Source organism: Phacochoerus africanus, chromosome 2 (genome assembly GCF_016906955.1).
Source record: "Phacochoerus africanus isolate WHEZ1 chromosome 2, ROS_Pafr_v1, whole genome shotgun sequence".
NCBI lineage: Eukaryota > Metazoa > Chordata > Mammalia > Artiodactyla > Suidae > Phacochoerus > Phacochoerus africanus.
This window is the reverse complement of record NC_062545.1, coordinates 252,217,612-252,239,736: the sequence shown is the minus strand read 5'-3', so window position 1 is coordinate 252,239,736 and position 22,125 is coordinate 252,217,612. Positions and strand designations below refer to the sequence as shown.

Below are 22,125 nucleotides of genomic sequence, written 5' to 3'. Positions count from 1 at the left end.
CAGTTCTGGGTTGGCTGAGCTAGAAATGGGAACTCAGCATCCACTTGGTGTTGAAAAAATCAGAACTGTCCCTTCATTGCTATCCACCCTGCCCTTCCCCTAGCCCAGGCATCATCCATTTTTTGTTTGTTTTTTTAGGGCTGCATTTGCGGCATATGGAAGTTCCCAGGCTAGGGGTCGAATCGGAGCTACAGCTGCCAGCCTACGCCACAGCCACAGCAACATGGGATCTGAGCTGCATCTGTGACCTCCATCACAGCTCATGACAATGCTGAATCCTTAACCCACTGAGCAAGGCCGGAGGACTAGTATCCTCGTGGATACTAGTCGGGCATGTTACCGCTGAGCCACAACTGGAACTTCCCATCCGTTTGTATCTGGATAACCATAACATTTCTGTAAGGGGCACCTCCTCCAGGGCCGTCTCCACCTCATAGCTGTCAAAGCAGGAGCACTCGCTCACCAGATAGCTCTGACCAAATGCCTAAAGACCTCACCATGGTGCTTCACTGTCCTAGGATAAAGGCAACACTCCTGAGCATAGCCACATGCAGAAGCCTGGTCCCTGCCAAGGCTTCCAGCCTTCGCCCACATCCCTCACTACACTCTTTCTAAAGGGAACTACGCTCCCCTCAAGAAGCACTGTTCCATGTCCCAGCTCTATTCTTTGCACCTGCTGTTCCCTCTGCCTTGAATGCTTTTCTCCACCCTAGTGAACTCCTACACATCCTCCAGGAACCAGCTCAGAGGTTGTCACTGAAACTTTCTCTAACATCTCCTCCCAATTCCTGCCTTGGGAGTGCTTTCCCTCCTACTTCTATACAAGGAAATAAATCTTTGTTCACTCTTATTTCAAGTATCTGCACAGGTGTCTGTCCCTGTCCCTTCCTGGACTAGAATTGTGTTTCATTCATCTTTTGATTCCAGCTTCCCAGATCTCAGTTTGCTAACATCACCTGGCACAAACTTTAAAGTGTAATGAATATTGAACACTTGATGAATATTTAATGTATTAATGGATAAAAACAAGCTAGTGGGAGCAGTGGTAGTAAACTAATCCAATGCACAGAAATCAGAATCAAGGAATTTGATTTTAGAAACATAACATTTTTTTTGAGGGCCGCACCTATGGCATATGGAAGTTCCCAGGATAGGGGTCAAATTGGAGCTACAGCTGCCAGCCTACTCCACAGCCATAGCAGCTCACAGCAATGCCAGATCCCTGACCCACTGAGTGAGGCCAGGGATCGAACCTGCCTCCTCATGGATACTAGTTGGGTTCGTTACCACTCTGCCACAACGGGAACTCCCTAGAAACATAGCATGGTTTTTAAGAGTACATTCCTTTGCCTGGTAGCCTGAACTCTCATCTTTCTACTTTGTATAGTGCTTTTCCATTAATAAAGCATTTGTACATGAATTACTTCACTTAATATTCACAGCAACTCTGCGAGGTAAGTAATTTTATTCCCATTTTAAAATGGCTCAGAGGCTCAGAGAAGTAATGTAACCTGCCCAGGGCCACCCAGCCCACATATGAGGGAGTTAGGCCTTGAAACTTGACCTTAAACGTTCTCATATCCCATCTGCTAGTGCTTAACTGAAGGATTCAAGCTGCTGGAAGAGAGGCCAGGCAGAACAGCACTGGGGGGTTGGACTCTGGCAAGCATCTTTTATCACCTACATCTCTCTGCCCTTTCAACTTTTCCTTCTTCAATTCCCTTGCAGAACTGAGTCCAGGAGGACCTGCCCTGTTCAGTGAAGCTGCTGCCCATCTGAAGAAGCTGGAACTGGAAACTGTGAAGGCTGCCGGACCCTGGCCTGCTCTGCACATCAACATAAATAAGGTACTGTGGACCAGAGCATGGTCCTGGGGCTCCCATCAAACTTCTGATGATGACCCTGCCTGCCTCCGAAACCACGTGCTTTTGTCTTGGAGGGATTTCTATTCAATCTTTCCTGACATTTCTGCTCAGCATGTCTCTTAGGAGCTGAAATGTACTTACATTCTTTTGGATGAATTACAGCTGTCCCCAGTGCTGAGGCCAACGGGCTGGATCTGTCAGTGGTTTCTCCATCCTTCTGGCTGAAAGTTCCACGAGGGAGACATCCACATTTACCTCTTTCCATTTTCCCACATGTACTTCTTTCCATTTCCACCTCTCTCTGCTAGTCTGCACAGGCTGTTAGAACAAATAGCCATAGACTGGGTGGTGACAGACACTGCTTTCTCCCTGTGCTGGAGGCTGGGAAGTCCAAGGTCAAAGTGCCAGATGATTTGGTTCCCTGGCGAGAGCCCTCTTCCTGGCTCGAAGCTGCTTGCCTTTTCATTGTGTCCTCACTTTCCAGAAGAGAGGGATCTTTCTCACTTTCCCTTGTAAAGCCATTAATTCCGTCCTGAGGGCCCCACCGTCATGACCTCATCTAAATCTGACTACTTCTCCAAGGCCCCATGCCCAAACACCATCACACGGGTGGTTAGGGTTTCAGCATGTGCATTTGGGGAGGACACTGTTCAGTCCATAGCACCCTCTATCTCCTTCAAATAGTACCTGGCGCATCTAGATGGTCAGTAACTGTTTGCTAATGGAACAAAAGGGTGGGGGATTGAAGGAGGGAGGGAGGGAAAGGCAGAAGCTTTCCTCCAGCTTTCTTTTGTCTGGATCTTTCCTTATATCCAAATGGACAACCTTACAAAGGCCAAATTTTAGCTTAGAACTTAGAAAGCTGGTGCTGGATTCAATCTATCATTTCGTTCAAGCTTTTCAGCATCCACAGAAAGGGAAATGGCTTGCTCAAGGTCACAGAGCAGGGGCTGAATCCTTGGGCCCCAACTCCTGGTCCAATGCCCTCTGCACTCCAACATGCTTCTTCATTTTTCTGCACCACCGTGTCTCAACTTAGGCCCTCATGGTATTTGGGGCTAATAATGTTGCAGAAGGGCTATCCTGTGCATCGGAGGATGTTTTGCAGCATCTACCCCCTACATGCCAGTGGAACCCCCCACATCCAGGTATGACACCCAAATTGTCTCCAGACATTGCCAAATGTCCCCTGAAGGGCAAAATTGCCCCTGTTGGAGAGATTCACTGTTGCACACATAATTTAATCTTTAAAATCCCCATAGGAATAATCTTCTTTACTCATGGGACATTTATTCCCGCCGCCACCCCCCCCCTCCGCCGCCCCCAATGGCTTAGCTTTGGCCCTTTATAAGAGGGAATAGGAAGAATTTGCCTGATCTTGCCTAGAAAGCTCCCCCTCCTTACGTGCAGTGGTGAATGTGGGAAGGTTATGCCTCCTGTCTGGGCTGCTCCTCCACCCCTAGACAAGCCTCTAGCCTACATTAGCCTTCCCAAGTTTCTCAGGAGACCCCCACTCCCTTGTGCTCCCACACCCCAGCAGGAGAACCTCAGGTCCCTGTGATCACTAATGGGTCCCCAATTCAAGACCCTGTTCACCCACTTTTTCTTTGACATTAGCCTCCCTGATGGCCAGCTGGAAAAAATTCCTCCTGCAGGATGGCACTCAGGTTCATTCCATCAGTAAATCTCCATTGAAACAGGCCTGTGCGAGGTGTTGGGAGTCAGCCCAATGCATTCTATGCCCCTGGGTGGGTCTTCTTGGTTTTCGCCTTTTCTTCTGCAGTCCTCACAATAAATTGTTTTAACAGGGGCTTACCTGCAGTTTGGCAAAATCCAAAAATGTTTTGCAAGGAAGTATAGCATATAGTAGCAGAGGACTCACAAGCTCTATGTAACTTGTAAGTGCCTTGAATAGTGGTGAGATGTCAACAGTGGTGGTTTGCTCTGGGTTAAGGTGTAGGTGAGATAGCTGTGAGCTATTGAGCATTTCCCTGGAGCTCAAGCAATACGCCCCTCTTTTCTCCTCCACTCGAAGAAATGCATCAGTGAGCAAGTGGGCTAGAGTGATGTTAGATAACCTTGACTTTGTCCTAACACACAAGCAAAGTATATTACTTCACACTGTGATTCTTTAATATTCATAAAACAACCCTGGCAACAGTCTTCACAACTTAACACGATACCACAATTGGAAACCCCTGGCTTTGATGGCTTTTAAAGGGTTTTTTTTTTCAGCCTCAAGGATCAAGGATCCTCTGATTCTTCTGGGTTTGGATACATTAATGGCGAGAACTTGTACCAACATTATTGCAGAAATTTAAATCTCATCAGATTTTAAATATGTACACAATTTGTATAAACAATTGAAAACTGCATCTGATCATTTCTTTATCCCCAAATGACATCCTCAAGCAGAAGGACTGTTTCCAATTACAATATCAAAGCCCAATTATCGTTCATTTGTATATTTTGAAATCTGTATTTCCATATTGAATGATAAAACCTCTTTCCACAATTCAAATTGAATGTAAAAGACAAAACATGGTCAGGCAAAGAAAGAAAGCGTAACATCCTTGGAGCCATCCTCTTGTAATCCAGATGTTTATCCCTCATAGAGATGCCTTTTTTGCAAACATAATCATGTAATGAGACTCACATTTTCCAAAATTTACATTGGTCTTCACCTGAGTCAAGTCATAGAGCTGAACAGTGACTCCTGTTTTGTCAAATAGAATGGGATAAGCCAGCTTGAATTTTTAAATCCAAAAGCAGTTTAGAATTAGTAAATCCAAGGAAAAAAAAAACAATGTTGAAATTCTCATTCTTTCCTTATTTTAGCAGTATTCGATTTAAAAAAAAAAATAGGTCCTCGGTCATTACTGTCAATGTAACTATATCCCCTTAAGCAATTGTCAAAAACCTCAGCTAGGCTTTAGAACCAATTTAATTCTTGTATTTCAGCATATCATTCCCCCAAAATTAAATCTAATTAAAAAATTAACTCTTCATACACCAGGGAAAATACCCACGCTAGTATTAAACAGTTGTCTTAATATAACAGGATTTACAAATATAAATTATCCTGAAACTATACTTTAAAGCTTATCTTTTAAAAAATGTTACTTTTTTTTTTAAAGAAAATATTAAGTCTTTATATTACTGACTCCATTCAAAAGAGTCTATTTTCTTTATACCAAACCTCATGGACTTTGGACTGTTAGTGTCCCCCTATCTGATGCTCTCTTTTTAGTTGTATTTTCTTTCTTTTTTTTTTTTTTTTAAGGCCGCACCCATGGCATATGGAGGTTCCCAGGCTAGGGGCATATTTTCTCTTCTAACCAAAGACTCTAACATGAAAGTCCCATTCATATCTTTTCTTCCTTATATGATGCTGTGATACTCTTATGAGGAAAGAAACTGAGCCTCAGAGAGGTTAAGGGGAGCCAGTGTGGCTGGGTGGTCAGGGGCACTAACTTTGGAGTCACCCAGTCCTGGGTGAGAATCTTGGCTCTTTTGTGTACTTCCTGTGTGACCTTGGGCAAGTGACTTAGCATCTCTCTGCTGGGTTTTTCTCATCTATACCATGGGGATGGTGATAGTATAGCCCTTCAAATAGGATGGTTAAGTGGGACATGCATAGGGAAATGCCCCTCGCCCGCCCCCACTTCCCACCCTTCCCCGTCATTATCATCCTCACCATCCTCACCTTTTTATGATGCTAGTAAGGGAAAGAGGTGAGATTCAAATCCAGATCTTCTTTGTTCATCTTGCCGGTTCATGAAATTGCTGAGTTCAGCTTTTTACAAATGCACTCTACGTGTTTGGCGGTCCCACTGGGAAACTGCATTCTATGGCCTCTTTTCTTTGTTCAGTGATGTCAATCAGCCAGTGGCCCTAAGCGTCCCTTAGGGCTTTCATAATACTCCTGCTGTGTGTATCAGTGTGCTCAATAGGACATTTGAATTAGTGAATGCAATTAATTTGGGAACTTGCAGGATTTGAGTCTTTTAGAACATTTTGTTCCTGCCCTGGTACATTGTGGCTAATTAAGTCCTGAGGTCACAAATTGACTTTTAGCAATTATATGGTCTGGTGTCTTTTTTTCTTTCTTTCTTTCCTTTTTTTTTTCTTTTTCGCTTTTTTAGGGCTGCACCCGCGGTATATGGAGGTTCTCAGGCTAGGGGTCTAATCAGAGTTATAGCTGCCAGCCTACACCACAGCTCACAGCAACGCCGGATCCTTAACCCACTGAGCAAGGCCAGGGATCATACCCGCAACCTTATGGTTCCTAGTTGGATTCATTGCTGCTGTGCCACAACAGGAACTCTGGTCTGGTATCTTTTCTATTAAACACACATCTTCCAATAACTATGTATTATTATAATCCTCTTCGGCAGATTTTTATTGAGCACCTGCTCTGTGCTGAGCATCATGTCAGCACTGGGATATGCAATGACCACAATAGGCATCTTAACAATAGGACATTTTCCAGAATGTGATGTGTGTCCAATCAAAGATGATGTCAAGTTATTTACATAGATGAGTATTTTTAATAGTTATATAACTATCATAATGCATATTATAATAAATACAATAGTCACCAAGTTCGTGATTTCAAAGATGTCATTGCTTGGGACACACTTACCATACGTAGTCCCAGGGTAATCTACCTTAACTGGATTATATGAATTACAGGTATGCATTTAGTTAATCCATGAGACATGGCAAAGATAGGAAAGGTGGTACCAGATTATTGAAGTCTGAGACACTCGATACAGCGAGGCAACCTAGAAGCAGATTTCTCATGAAGAATCACAACTTCCTTCAAGACTTACTGTGAAAATACCAATAAATACTTTGGACTCTTTCCCTTGACCCAACAAGTCACAGACTTGAGTCTTTATATGTAAGCAGTGGCCGTCATAGAGAAAGGAGCCTTGCAGTCGTGTATAGGAAATTCAGGGCTTGAGTCCTGGTTCTGCCACTGGCTCTAACTCCATGGGTCTCCAAGAGCCTGTCTTCTGGCTCACGGGCTTCCTCAGGCATCCTCCCCCTGCCTCACCAGAGACTAAAGGCTATGCTTCTGAATCCTTGGCAGGTAGTAAAAGCACTGGTACAAGTATAAGGAGTTGGTGACACCCTTGTCTGGAGGTTTAAGCCTGTGTGTTATGGGCAGTGATGATTGATGGGAGACATTCACGTAAGTGTTCTCTTGGTTCTTTGTTTACAATCTGCGGCGTGTATTTTGATTCATCTCAGGCCGAAGAAAAAAAAGTTTCCGAGAAGACTCTCCAGACCCCGCTCTTGCCTTCCCCCGTGGCTGACCATGTGAAGTGTAACATTTTGAAAGCCCAGCTGGAGAATGCTTCCCGAATGAGTGCCCAGGTACGTGCAGAGTGTGCGTGCCCTTGATCTCCCGTGTCCGGGTTTCCTCGGTGCCACGCGGAAGAAAGAGCCACCCTAGGACTGAGATGCTGTGTCAGTCAGGGTCCAGCTGGGAGACAGGAACCACACCTGTTACGTGAACAGAGCTTTGACTAGAAGGAGTTATTAACCAGTGTGGTTATTAGTTGGGAGAGTGAAAGGGCCAGCTCTGTTCACTGTGGTGGGTATGAGGACCCCCCCCCCCCAATGCGTCTCCCTTTATTCAGCTGGCACGGATGGCTGAGTGGGTGTCCCTCCCTTCCCCACCATTCTTTGTGGGACTCACCAGAGGGAGGAGGACAAGGCTTCTATCAAAATCATATGACATAATTCCTCCCAGGCTTGGTACACTGATGGAAAAGAAGGGACAGATTCTAAACTCTGTGTAAGCTGTAAGTGCCATGTGAGCATAGAGCTGACTATTATTCCTGAGCTAAAATGCGAGGTGGGGGATGAGCCTGTGGGTTCGGCGTTTCCCACACCATCCTTTTCTCATTCAGACATGAGCTGGCACATGGCAGGCGCTCGGTAAGAGTATGAATGCAAAGCATTGATTGTATTTGAGTGATTATGTGTTAAGCTCCATGATGGGGAATGACTCAAGAAAACATTCTTTTTGTTAAATTAAATAAACACCAGGAAAAAAAGTTGTTATTGCCTGAGTACTTGATGATCTATCTCTTTGATACACCTTCACATTTCTCTAATCCTTTGAACGTGGGAGACTTGAAAACATTTTTGCCTGCCAAGATGTTCCATTTTGACTAACCTGCCTGTTTGCTTTCACAGGTTGGAAAAGAGGAATCAACCTTTGTAAATATCAATAAGAAATCCAGTCTTCAGGACGCTAATGTAAGGTCTGTTGCTTCTTGTTTGAATGGGGAAACAATAGTATCATCAACATTATCCTCAAAACATTCCTCACGAGGGCACTTGCAAATAAAATAGGAAAAAGAAAAGTGAGAGAAAATGTGAGCCTGAGGAGAGAGACAAAGACTGTCTTCGCTTCCTTTATGCCTCAAAAATGCTGCTTGTTCTCTGTTCTAATATTTCTTTTTTTTTTCCTTCTTTTTTTTTCTTTTTGTCTTTTTGCCTTTCCTAGGGCCACTCCCTCGGCATGTGGAGGTTCCCAGGCTAGGGGTCTAATCAGAGCTATAGCCGCCGGCCTACACCACAGCCACAGCCACAGCCACAGCAACTCGGGATCCCAGCCGCATCTGCAACCTACACCACAGCTCACAGCAACACTGGATCCTTAACACGCTGAGTGAGGCCAGGGATCGAACCCGCAACCTCACGGTTCCCAGTCGGATTCATTAACCACTGAGCCACAACGGGAACTCCACTGTTTTAATATTTCTACCTGCTGTCCCAACAAAGAAATCACCTTGAGTTGCTTCTCAAGCATGTAGATCTGACCTTGTCATTTCCTTGCTTAAAGTCAAAGAGGAGTCCAGACTCCCTAACAGAGCATAGAGGGGGCTTTAAGACTTGACTTCTGCTCGCCATCCCAGCTCAGTTCATCCCTCTTCCTGGGGTCCATTCACCTGCTCCTCGTCTGAGCTCCTTGGAGTACTAGAACCACCCATGGTTTTTAATGCCTCCAGGCCACCACTAACACAACAGAGGACAACCTTTCCTTCCTGATCTCGTAGAAAGCAGACCTCTTCCCCTCTCCGCCCAAGTGAGTAACAACCTATAGATCACGGCAGCCCCGTTGACACCTTGGCGGTCTACCAACACTGTGGAGGGGGTGGTCTCCCTAGGATAGAGTTTCCTAAAGGGAGTCCAAGGAGCACTGCATCCAAATCTTGTTAAAACCAAAGGCTCTGGTCCTCCTCCAGACCTTTCAGATCCTTTGGTGGGGGAGTGGGGGTGTTGGGGGGCTGGGTGGGGTTGGGGGTGTGGGGGGCTTAGGGGGAGAGGCCAGGAACAAGAATGTCAACAGGCAGCCCAGGTGATCTAGGAACCACTTCCCTGGGGGAATTCTTACCATCACTGCTAAAAATAAAAACTAATATTTCCCTATGTGCTCTTCTGATGCCCAGGCCTTGTCCTTGGTATACATGTGTCTTACACCAAGGGCACATACCCAGCTGCCTCCTGGGCTTGTTGAAACCTTAGTTTATCTCTTCTCACCCTACATACTATCCCTTCGTCTGTTTTCCAGTCTTGGTGAATAGCATTGTTACCTGCCTGTTATCCAGACCTGAGGCCTGGGAGTCCTTGACTTTCTTCTACTTCATGCCCTCAGCTACATGATCACCAAGTCCTGGCAATTTGACTTTCATGTAATCTCTCACATCTGTCCCCTCCTCTTCATGACCCTTACTCTCAGCCCTCACCATTTCTCATCCTGGAGAACTGCTGCTACCGTCTTTTAAGATGCTCCTGTCTGGCCTGCTCTTAACAGCATCTTTTGTTGCTCTAACGGCCTTTCTAAAATGCAAGTCAGGAAGTTCCTGTTGTGGCTCAGTGGGTTAAGAATCCAACTAGTTCCTGTCGTGGCTCAGTGGTTAATGAATCTGACTAAGAACCATGAGGTTGCATGTTTGATCCCTGGCCTTGCTCAGTCGGTTAAGGATCCAGCGTTGCCGTGAGCTGTGCTGCAGGTTGCAGACGCGGCTTGGAGCCCACGTTGCTGTGGCTGTGGTGTAGGCTTGGCAGCTACAGCTCCGATTAGACCCCTAGCCTGGGAACCTCCATATGCCAAAGGTGCGGCCCTAGAAAAGACAAAAAGAAAAAAAAAAAGAGAATCCAACTAGTATTCATGAGGATGCAGGTTTGTTTCTTGGCCTCGCTCAGTGGGATAAGGCTCCAATGTTGGTCGAAGATTCGGCTCAGATCTGCTGTTGCTGTGGCTGTGGTGTAGGTTGCAGATGTGGCTCAGATCCCACATTGCTGTGGCTGTGGTGTAGGCTGTCAGCTGTAGCTCCCATTCGACCCCTAGCCTGGGAACTTCCATATGCTGCAGGTGCAGCCCTAAAAAGAAAAAAATGATAATAACAGAAAATGCAAGTCTGAGCATGCCACCCCTTTGCCTAAAACCTTCAGAGACTGCCTTTGCCTTCAGTGTAAACAGCTCAGTCTGAGGCACCTCTTCCCCTGGCCCTGCTTTCCCATCTAGTCATGGTCCCTTGCCCTCCTGCAGGGACCTTAGCCATCAGCCGTTCTGGGTCTCCACTTTGACTCCCACCTGGAAACTCTTCCCTCCATCTGGTTAAGTGTAAACCGCTCCTTGAAGCTTCCCAGACCCCACCCATTCCACACAAGGACAGTTATGTGGTCTCCTGTGTGTTCTTCCATGGACTCTGTTCCACTGACTCTGGGGTCCCAGCTTGAGGAGATCATGAACCTGGAATATGTTGACTGCAGTTTCAGATTTGCTCACTCACGTGTTTAATTAGCCATCGTTTTATTGGGCACAGACGAGAAGGGGAAATGGAGGCCCAGAAGTATTCACTGTCTTGCTGGAGGTCCCTGGCTGAGAACCTCAACTTGTTTTGATGCCCATTGGTCCCAGTAGGTAATTTCTGATTGTTTAAGTGGAACCAGTCATGACCACTACAAAAAAAAAATGTGTAAAAGCTTTTTCTTAAAAGTCATTGTTTTGAGTAAGCCCACGGGTGAGCTGGTATATTTTCTTGAGGAAATATGAAAAGGAAGCTCAGTTGTTTTTTTTTTTTTTTTGTCTTTCCAGGGCCACACTAGTGGCATATGGAGGTTCCCAGGCTAGGGGTCAAATGGGAGCTGTAGCCACCCTCGTCTACATCACAGCCACAGCAATGCAGGATCCAAGTCATGTCTGCGACCTACCCCACTGATCACGGCAACGCCAGATCCTTAACCTGCTGAGCCAGGCCAGGGATCGAACCTGCATCCTCATGGATACCAGTCAGATTCGTTTCCACAGAGCCATGACTGGAACTCCAGGAAGCTTAATTTTTAACATTTTCACCTGGACATAGAATTAAAATGTTTTAGAGCCAGTCTCGAAGGTTTTCTGATGTTAATTTTTTTAACGTTAACTACTCTATCATTCTTTCTCTTTTTAAAAAATATATTTTCAGTTCTTGCTTACTATATTTTTTCCCTATGTTTTTTTGGGGGGTTTTTGGGTTTTTTTTTTTTTTTTTTGGTTTTGGATTTTCTGTGATGTTTTAAAGGAATTATATGTGGAGTTCCCATTGTGGAGCAGTGGTTAACGAACCCAACTAGGAACCATGAGGTTGCGGGTTCGGTCCCTGCCCTTGCTCAGTGGGTTAACGATCCGGCGTTGCCGTGAGCTGTGGTGTAGGTTGCAGACGCGGCTCGGATCCCGCGTTGCTGTGGCTCTGGCGTAGGCCGGTGGCTACAGCTCCGATTAGACCCCTAGCCTGGGAACCTCCATATGCCGAGGGAGCAGCCCAAGAAATAGCAAAAAGACAAAAAAAAATTTATATGTAATAAGTAGAGTGAAAAGGAGAGAAAAAAATGGATATCTTGACCATCAATAGTATTAAGGTAGAAATGAACTGAGAAAGCAGTCCTTACAGCCAAACCCAGACCATAAACCTTATTGGTGGTATTCTGCTTTTCTGGTGTGTCTCCAGAAGTCCCATTCCTATACGTGTGGAAACTACCCAGCCAGCTGTGGAGAAGCCGGAAATCAAGCCTCCTCGAGTGAGGAAGTTAACAAGACAATACAGTTTGTGAGTTCTGTGCTGCAAGTGTTTCAATTATAACAACAAAGGTGCTGCTAAATGTCCAGTTATAAGTGTTTCGTAGCCCTGCATCCCATTCCCAACGAGCCATCCCCCAAATACGGTCTGTTTGCAATTTCTCCCTGAAAACATGACATAGTTGGCACGTGTATTCATTATTGGTTGCTATCTAACACATGACTATAAGTTTTAGTGGCTTAAAACAATCCACATTTATTACCTCACCGTTTCTGTGGGTTGGGAGTCCAGGCATGGCTTAGCTGTGTCTTCTTGGTCAGAATCTCTCTTAAGGCTGTTGGCAAGGGCTGCAGTCTCATCTGAAAGCTCTTTCAGGCACTTTGGGACAGGATTCAGTTCCTCGAGGATTCAGTTCTCTCCGACAGAGGGCATCATTCCTTGCTGGCTGTTGGCTGGAGGTTGCCCTTAGTTCCACGTCATGTGGCTCTCTCTCACTTTCTCCATCAGAGAAAACACACAAGAAGAGCTAGGGAGAACGCTAGGAAGGCAACATCACAGTCTTTTATAACCTGATCTTAGAAAGGACATCCCATCATTTTTTCCTGATTCTGTTCATTAGAAGGAGGTCACTAGATCCAGCCCACGCTCAAGGGGAACAAATATCAGAGGGGGACACAGGGAGCCATAGTGATGCTGCCTCCATGGTCCCTTATTGAAAAGGCAGCATTTCAACAGAGCCAGAGTTAATCACTGAGTTGTAGGAGGAGCCACATTCCAAAGTGTCCCAGAACCACCAGGGCCCGTTCAGTTCTGTTCTGCTTAAGAAAAGTTCCTTGGCTACCCTGTGCATGGGGCTATTCTAGGCACCATGGAGGAAGAACAAAATGATTTTAACAATTCTCATGTGAGGATTCACAATTTATTAAGCGAGAAAGGCAGATTGCAAATAATTATAATCCAAAGAAGACAGGAAAATGCTGCAGAAGGGTGGTGGTATATTAATGCCATCACAATGGTAGTTCCCATTTCTTGACCTCATTTGTGGCCTAGGCATCGTGCTTGGATATATAATTGGTCAGAGGTGCAGGGGAATCTTTGGGTGCTGTGGAAAGCGTGGGGCTCTGGGGTTAGAAAGGCTTCTCAGTTTACGGTTGTAACCTCTTGGGAAAATTACTCTTCAAACCTTTCCTTCTTCATCTGTACAATGGGTGAGAGTTTTGTGAGGGTAAATATGAGATAATGTGGGTAAAGCCCTTGATAGGAACCTGGCTGAAGGATAGTTAGTTCCCCTTCCTTCCTTCTTATGGATCAAAGCCTCTGAAAAGGTCAAGCTTGGAGTTCCCATTGTGGCTCAGTGGGTTAAGACCCCAACTAGTATCCACGAGGATGCAGGTTCGATCCCTGGCCTCCCTCAGTGGGTTAAAGATCTGGCGTTGCTGCAAGCTATGGCACAGGTCTCAGATGCAGCTTGGATTTGGTGTGGCTGTGGCTGTGTCTGTGTCTCTAGCTACAGCTCCGATTTGACCCCTAGCCTGGGAACTTCCATATGCCAAAGGTGCGGCCTAAAAAGAAAAGGTCAAGTTTGGAGTTCCCGTCGTGGCGCAGCAAAAACTATCGGACTAGGAACCATGAGGTTGCCGGTTCGATCCCTGGCTTCACTCAGTGGCTTAAGGATCTGGCATTGACGTGAGCTGAGGTGTAGGTCGCAGAGGTGGCTCCAATCTGGCGTGGCCATGGCTGTGGCTGTGGCGTAGGCCAGCAGCTATAGCTCTGATTCGACTCCTAGCCTGAGAACCTCCGTATGCCGCGGGTGCAGCCCTCAAAAGACAAAAGACCAAAAAAAAAAAAAAAAAGTCAAGTTTAGGAGGTATCAAGAGCACGAAGCATAGGATAAGGAGCATGACTCCAGATGCACTTCCAAGCATCCATCTCAGGCCTGCCAGGTGCACCTTATGAAAAGGGGAAGAAGCAGGAAGGTGCTGACACATCCCACCTCATTAGCCTTAATAGAAATTTCTGGACAGTGTAGCAACTATATTTCCTAGGAAAGCCCAAACGAGTAAGATTCAGATAATTAACACTCCTAATGATCTCTGGGGGACAAATTAAACCATGAAAAATCTGCTCCTCTGAGGATAAAGCTAGCAGGATTAGCCTTTCCTTTCACATCTCAAATCTCAAAATGTTATCACCCATTCAGGATAGGTAATCACGTTGGAAACAATGACTAATATATGGCCTGAAAGGAAAGAAAATTTAACTAACTCCCCAAATTGCCTCTTCTAAGAAAACCCTTTTCAAACCTCTAACTTAACGTGTGTATTTCTTAAGACCCCCCCCCCCCCCAAAGTATTCTGCTTGGAAAAAATCAAAGAATGGCAGCATTTCCCCCATTAGTAGTAAATAGGCAAACTGATGGATGGGATTTTCCCAGCTTTAAGTCTTTGTCCTATAAATAGCTGTTGTATTGTCACCAGTGGCTACTACTTCTTTGCTCATCTCTTCTGCTCATAGATAGTGATAAAGTTTATGTGGTTAAAGAATACAGATTGAACAGTATAGCACAGGGAACTATATCCAATCTCCTGGGATAGACCATGATGGAAAAAATAATGTAAAAAAAGAATGTGTGTATATATATATGTATCACTTTGCTCTATGGCAGAAATTGGCACAATATTGTAAATCAACTATAATTTTTTTAAAAAAAGAATACAGATTAGAAAAACTCAGATTTCTCATTTCCCAAAAAATAAATAATTATTTTTGAGATCTGGGGGGATACGTGAGTCCTTTCGGCAGTTACAGCAGTCATAGTTCCTAGGCCAGAATTATGTATATTTGTTTGGGTTTTAGGGTACTCCATCAAAAGCACTGTGATGTTTAAGTTGTCTGAACAAGTTCTCAAATTGCTCCTTTTTAGGCTATAAACCAAAGCCCCAATTGTGTTCTTTTCTTGAAATACAACCTAGGGAGGAACAGTGGGGCTTGCTTCTATGCATAGAATGAAGGGAGAAGCGAATTCTGTAAAGAGTTTAAGACAGGTAAAAGTGTCATCTTTCTGTTGATATCAGCTGGTATGTTTAGAAAATGACAAGCTACTTTATTTTTTCCCAGAAATATAACTTTACTATTTGTTTAAACTTAGTGTAGGAGTTCCCATTGTGGCTCAGTGGAAACGAATCTGACTAGTAACCATGAGGTTGCGGGTTCGATCCCTGGCCTTGCTCGGTGAGTTAAGGATTCGGCGTTGCTGTGAGCTGTGGTTTAGGCCGGCAGCTGTAGCTCTGATTCAACCCCTAGCCTGGGAACCTCCATATTCCTGGGTGCAGCCTTAAAAAGCAGAAAGTAAATCAATAAAAATAAACATAGTGTAAAAATCTGGGAGTTCCCTGGTGGTGCAGCAGGTTAAGGACCTGGTGGTGTCACTGTTGTGGCTCGGGTCGCTGCTGTGGTGCAGGTTCAGTCCCTAGCCCTGGAATGCTTGTGAGTGCAGCCAAAAAACCCCACAAAAAACAAAAACTTAGTGTAAAAATCTAAAAATATTCAATTAAGGCAGAAAAGCCCAAAGAGAAAATTAATTCTCCAGAATCACACCATCAAAAATAACCAATGTTCACACTTATGACTGTTACTCTAGACTTTTTTTTCCTTGTTTATGTATCGTTAAAATAGAAAGAATTTTTTTTTTTTTTGTCTTTTTAGGGCCGCATTTGAGGCATATGGAAGTTCCCAGGCTAGGGGTCAAATCAGAACTGTAGCTGCTGGCCTACACCACAGCCACAGCAATTCAGCATCCGAGCTGCATCTGTGACCTACATACACCACAGCTCACGGCAACAGCAGATCCTTAACCCACTGAGGGAGGCCAGGGATTGAACCTGTGTCCTCATGGATACTAGTCAGATTTGCTTTTACTGAGCCATAATGGGAACCCCAGAAATCTTTTTTTTTTTTTAAAGACTCATACTACACATAAACTAACTTCTTCAAATATTTCATGCATTTAACATGAATTTACCTCAGAAACCAGGCATTCATCATAAATGACATTAATAGCATAAACGATCAGTCCTGGCCAAGGTCTCAGGTGTGCAGAGACACACTTATCCAGGAGGGTATTCCAAGGGTCTGGAGGTCCTCTTGGGAGCTCGTCAATGACCAGGATGCACAGGATCTGAGCACCTGAGTCTTGCTGAGTTAGCCCTTTCCTGCACAGACAGCAATCTGGTTGGCAGTAAGGAGCTAGGGGGTTTGTCTTAACTTCTGTAAGTTTAAGAAAATACTGTCCATCCTAAGAGTGGGGGACTGATGGTCCAGCTCTGTGCCAGAGCAGAAGGGCTTCCAGCCTTGACATAGCTTGCCCACACATTCAAGCCTTGCCCACACATTCAAGCCCCAAGATGAGCCCCAGATGGCAACCCAGACTTCTCCCTCTGGTGTCCTTTACATCCTGGGTCATCCCATTCCATCAGAGGGGGTCGAAGACCAGAGCTACTCGGCCCCAAAATGAATGGGCCCAACTCCTTCTCTATAACTGGTGTATTTCACCAAAGAGACAGTTGCTGTGAGGCCACAGATGGGCCATTACACACCCTTCATCAGAGCAGTAGATTCCTGCAAGCCTTGTATTTACCCTCGTAAGGAAGGCTACTCAGAATAACATCCCTTGGTCTGGGGGTTCCTCAAAAAGTTAAACATAGAACTGCCATGCATCTCAGCAGTTCCACTCCTAGGTGGAATTCCAACCTCCAGGAATTGAAAGCAGGGCCTCAAACAGGTGTTTGTAGATCACTGTTCATAGCAGCACTATTCACAGTAGCCAAAAGGTAGAAACAACTCAAGGGTCCATGAGCAGATGAAGGGATAAACAAAATAAAATCTATCCATACCATGGAATATTATGCAGCCACAAAAAAGAATGAAATTTTGACTTATGGTACAACATGGATGGACCTTGAAAACATTATGATCAGTAAGATAAGCCAGATACACAAGGACATTTATTATATGATTCCATTTATTTGAGGTACCCAGAGTAGTCAAATTCATCTGGACAGAAAGCAGCAGGGGAGAGGAATGTGGGCTTTCTCCTTTTGCCTTTTTTGAGTCCTTATGGCTGGGCTTAAAATAAGAGACACATTCACAAGAGAAAAAGAAAATTTAAATTCATGCACATGGAGATCTCAGAAAATGGGACTTAAGAAGTGACCAAAACCAGGCAGCTTTTATATTATTTTAGGCAAAGAAACAGTAAATTTGTGAGGAATTGACAGGACAAAGAAACTTAGGGCTTGGGTACTCTTTTAGTGAAGATTCTAAACAGAGCTGGGGCTTGGGGGAATAACTTAAAAGAAGGAACAAGGTTTGTTTATACAGGCTTCTCGGCCCCAGTTTCTTATCTCTGGTGATAAGGGCATCCTTCTACCTCCAGATGTAGGGAGGGTACCTTTCACATGAGAGGGGTATTTCCTGCTTTCAGGGGGACAGAGAGGAGGGCCCCCGTGTTGGCCATTTCTTAAGTAACTTTAATTCAAAATAATCCATATGCTGTTGTCGCCTCTTTCAGGGTGGCCCATCCGGAGCTCCTGTAGCAGAACAGATGTTATCAGGGGACAATGGGAGTTGTCATTCAATGTGTAAAGAGTTGTTGTTGGGATGAAAAAGAAGTTTGGGGTATAGACGATGGTGATGGTTGTACAACACTGTGACTGTATTTGAGCCACCAAATTGTACACTTACAAACAGATAAACTGATAAATACTAGGTTATATAGAATTTCTCATAATAAAACATTTTTTTAAAGCCCTTGGCAAGTGACAGAAAACCCAGCCCAAGTTTGTTTTGGCTAAAGGTCAATATATGGGGTCCTGTCAGCAGACATCTGGTAGACATCTGCTTGGGGAGTCCCCAACCCCCCACCCTGGCCGTCCCACCCGCTTCGCCCTCCCTCCGCTCCCCACAGCCTGTTTATTATTGTAATGAGCAGAGCTTCATGTGCTTTTAGCAACCGCAGTGACGAAGACGACCTCCCTCCAGACCTGGCCGAGGCCGTGGGAGCGACCACGACCCCAACCACGGCCACCACCACGGCCACCACCACACAGGTCTCTGTGCCTCTGGCGTCCCCCAAGGTCCACAAACTCAGCTCGCCTCAGAATTCGGAAGGCAAGAGCCAGCTGTCCCCCGGGGCCAAGGTACGGAGATGGGATGGGGAAGCCCTGAGGAATGGCTGTGCTCGCTGAGAATTCTGCATCAATTCAGTGCCTGGCATCTGTGTGCATTTAAACTCTGCATCCTCAACTCTGGGCGCTTGTGAAACAACAGTAACCACAGGCGGCAAAGTACTTATTTTATATATATAACCTGCCCCTGAAAGATAAGATAACCCTATGAGAGACAAATAGTATAATATATAACCGTCTGGGGAGTTCCCTTCGTGGCGCAGTGGTTAACGAATCCGACTAGGAACCATAAGGTTGCGGGTTCAGTCCCTGCCCTTGCTCAGTGGGTTAAGGATCCGGCGTTGCCGTGAGCTGTGGTGTAGGTTGCAGATGCGGCTCGGATCCCGCGTTGCTGTGGCTCTGGTGTAGGCCAGTGGCTACAGCTGCGATTCGACCCCTAGCCTGGGAACCTCCATATGCCCCTGGAGCGGCCCAAGAATAGCAAAAAGACAAAAAAAAAAAAAAATATATATATATATATATAACCGTCTATGCTGTACTTGAAGGGAAATGTAAGAGATTTTTGAGGGCAATTTTGGTTTTAGACTATCATCCCCACAAAAGCTATTACTCCGCGGTGAAGACAGAAAATGAGGAACAGGTCTTCCCACCCCCATAATGGAAAATGGGGAGCGGTAAAAACATAGGCGTGCCCCTATCCCATTCCTTATTTGGGATAGCCTGTGTCAGTCGTTTGAAAATGGGAAATATTTTTCTATTTGTGAGTTTGAAATGTCAAGAGATTGCCAGCCGTGCGAATGGACGGTGACAAAGGTCTTTACATTTCTCTCAGTTTTCTTTGAGTGACACTTCGCTGTGGTCATGCTTCAGCAATTGGTCCACACGTGGTCACACCTCCTGCTCCCCAAGCAGATGCCGAGTCAAAGGTTGCTTGGTCTGTGGACCCCACTGAGGGAGCGGGGTGTTCATGGGGCGGGGCCGCCAAGAACAAGACAGGAACCCCAGAATCTGTTCCCAGCTGCTCCTTTCAAACTCCTTCTGTCCTTTCTCTGAGCCACACCTGGGAATAAGATCTGCTACCCAGCCCAGCATATATGACCTGGCATCAGGTCCAGCGGAGATCAAACCACTTGTGCAGGAGTTTCTGTTGTAGCTCAGCGGTAATAAACCCGGCTAGCATCCATGAGGATGCAGGGTCGATCCCTGGCCCCACTCAGTGGGTTAAGGATCTGGCGTTGCCCTGAGCTGTGGTATAGATCACAGACGCAACTTGGATCTGGTGTTGCTGTGGCTGTGGCATAGGCTGGCAGCTGTAGCTCTGATTCAGCCCCTAGCCTGGGAACTTCCATATGCTGCAGGTGCGACCCTAAAAAATAAATAAATAAATAAAGCACTTGTGCAAATCGGATGCCTGAGGCTTCTGCGGTTCCAGGGGTCCTGATTCCTGGCAATGTTTAAGTAACGTCAGTCCACCAGGCCACATTCTACAGGACCAAGGCCATTCTTTCACTGGGTCCTTTGCTGGGGTCTCTAGGAATACCTCTGTGTTCCTCCACAGGATTCCCACTGGACCCCTCAGCCAGTGACTGGCCCAGACTGGGACTCCCTGCTTTTCTGCAGATGACCTCCTGGGAACTGGAATCGGCTTCCCTTCCACTGTGCTGAGTCGCTGGCACTGCTTTGTCCTAAGTGTAGACACAGGCTCCTCTCTACATCCCAGGCTGTGGTTAGAACCAAGTAACAATATTTACAAAACAGAAGGCAATTCAGTGGAGATGCAGGCAACATCCTTCCAGAGGCCACAGGGCTCCCTCTCCTGGCCGCTCTCTCTCCTTAGGGCCTTACTGGCACCAAGTTAATGGGACTTATTCCCCCCCCACCGCACCCCCGCGCGAGGGCCCCAAGGCCCCCCATGCTGCTGAGACCCCAGGGCAAGACAACCCCCCCCCCGCCAAATGAACGTGATTTTCAGAGGTACCACTCTCCCACCATCAAGAGTTTCTTTATTATTATGAAAATAATTTAGTTCCTCGAGGGCTTTGACTGGCTTGATCTTGGATGGGCTCGTCTTTCTCTATATATTCAAAGGACTTTTCCAAGTGTTTTTGTTTTTGTTTTAAACCCCAAAGGGCAGTCAAAGAGCATTCAAAGCATTTTATTTAATTTTTATTTATTTATTTATTTAGTCTTTTGTCTTTTTGGGGCCGCACCCATGGCACATGGGGGTTCCCAGGCTAGGGGTCTAATCGAAGCTACAGCTGCCAGCCTACACCACAGCCACAAAATGCCAGATCTGGGCTGCATCTGTGACCCACACCACAGCTCACGGCAACGCTGGCTCCTTAACCCACTGAATAAAGCCAGGGATCAAACCTGCAACCTCATGGTTCCTAGTCGGGTTTGTTTCTGCTGAGCCACAACAGGAACTCCATTTCAAAGCATTTTTAAAAAACTGCTCGCAGCTTCAAGAAGACAGCTCCCCACCCTATACCCTGCTTCTCCCCATTAAGTTTTCCGAAAAAAACATTGGGGTTTGGTCTCAACATTTTGTACACTGCTGAGTGAGGGAACTCTGGGAGGGGTTGGCGTGATAATGAGTTCAGGCTTAGACTGTTCGGAGAGGAGAGAGAGTCAGTGAACATCTGTGTTTTCTGGGGAAATTGGGCTGTCAGCCAGCACCGTCGCTAACCGGGATATTTTTGTCTGCCTTTGCAGAGCCCCTCCGACCGAGGAGGTGCCTTTACCTTGGAGCCAGGCGATCTCCTGATGGATTTCACAGAAGCCACTCCTCTGGTAAACTTCCCATTTTGCTAAAACCAGAAAAGCCACAGACCATAGACACATCTTGGCAGTGGGACGGATGGACAGAGGTGGGCATTGCTGTTGGGAAGGCTCTTCCTCTGGTCCTGCTCGTGGCCCGGAGGCTCGGGGCTCAGCTTTCACTCAGGGTTCAGGCATCACGGGTCCCTCCACCTCCCGGAGCCCTGGAGGGAGGACAGTGCTCCGTTTCCTCTGAGGGAGGCTGTAGGGGCCTCACCCCGCCTGTCTGCTCCTCAAACTTTGTAGGGCTCCTCTGTGCTTGAGTGTTGGCTTCTTGGCTTCCTGGGCTGTGCCCTGCATGCCCGCCCGTGGGGCATCCTTTGCTGTCGCTTCCAACAACATGCTCTGGTCTAAAGTACCAGCCCAAGGCTTCACCTTGGCTTTCCAGACCCCTTTTGCCTCCCTGCCATCCTCCATCCTTGGCAGGTGGGTCTCTCCTTAGGGATGGTAGCCTCGTGGGATTCCTGTAGGTGGGAAACCCTTTCAGGGAGGGAGCACTGGACCAGGAGTCATGCAGGAAGACCTCGTGCCAGTCTCTGCTCCTCACCTTAAGAGCCTTGTCACTGGATAGGTGCTCCCGCATCTTCTGTCACATAAGGATGTCATTGTTTGCCCCCTCTGCCTACGAGTGCTTTGTTATAAGGACCACATGGGAGGGGGGGACAGAGAGGGAAAGAGAGAGCCCCATATATAAAGCACCATAAGTATGTAGAAGATATTATTGATATTATTAGATGACACAGGCAAGCTTGGATGTCTCTCTGGCTGGGCTCAGCCTGGTATCCATGTGTTCTTGGGCATAAATCATGGTCCTCAGGTTTGGCATGTGAGCCAAGTCCAAAGCTCTTTCCTGAGAACTTCTCTGTGCACCTGGCCGTGTGTGAGGCTCTGGGACCAGATAGGGCAGCTGGAGGCTGGAGGGGGTTCCGGGTGGTGAAGGGGCAGGATGAGCAGCAGAGCCATGTGGAAGGTGCTCGGGGAGAAGACAGAGGTGGGAGTCATTCAGGACTGGCTCGCGGGACAAGGGGTAGTAGCCAGGAAGGATTTCTGGGAGGCTATCAAGAGGGGACAGATGAGGCAAAACGCTATCCAGGTTTTAGGAGTGATGGCCGCCCTGCCTCACCTGGCACAAGGCAATCATTTGTGATTTATGCAATTGTACTTCTCATC

At 46.3% G+C, this 22,125-nt stretch overlaps 1 protein-coding gene across 1 annotated transcript in view; it reads left to right on the top strand.

Moving 5' to 3' along the window:
- Positions 1 to 22,125, top strand: part of EPB41L4B (erythrocyte membrane protein band 4.1 like 4B) — a 142,333-nt gene that overhangs the window by 101,582 nt on the left and 18,626 nt on the right. The window contains 6 exon segments of the mRNA XM_047768117.1: positions 1,729 to 1,847; positions 7,125 to 7,250; positions 8,079 to 8,146; positions 11,882 to 11,980; positions 17,967 to 18,147; positions 20,851 to 20,928. Coding sequence (XP_047624073.1) covers positions 1,729 to 1,847; positions 7,125 to 7,250; positions 8,079 to 8,146; positions 11,882 to 11,980; positions 17,967 to 18,147; positions 20,851 to 20,928 — 671 coding nt within the window.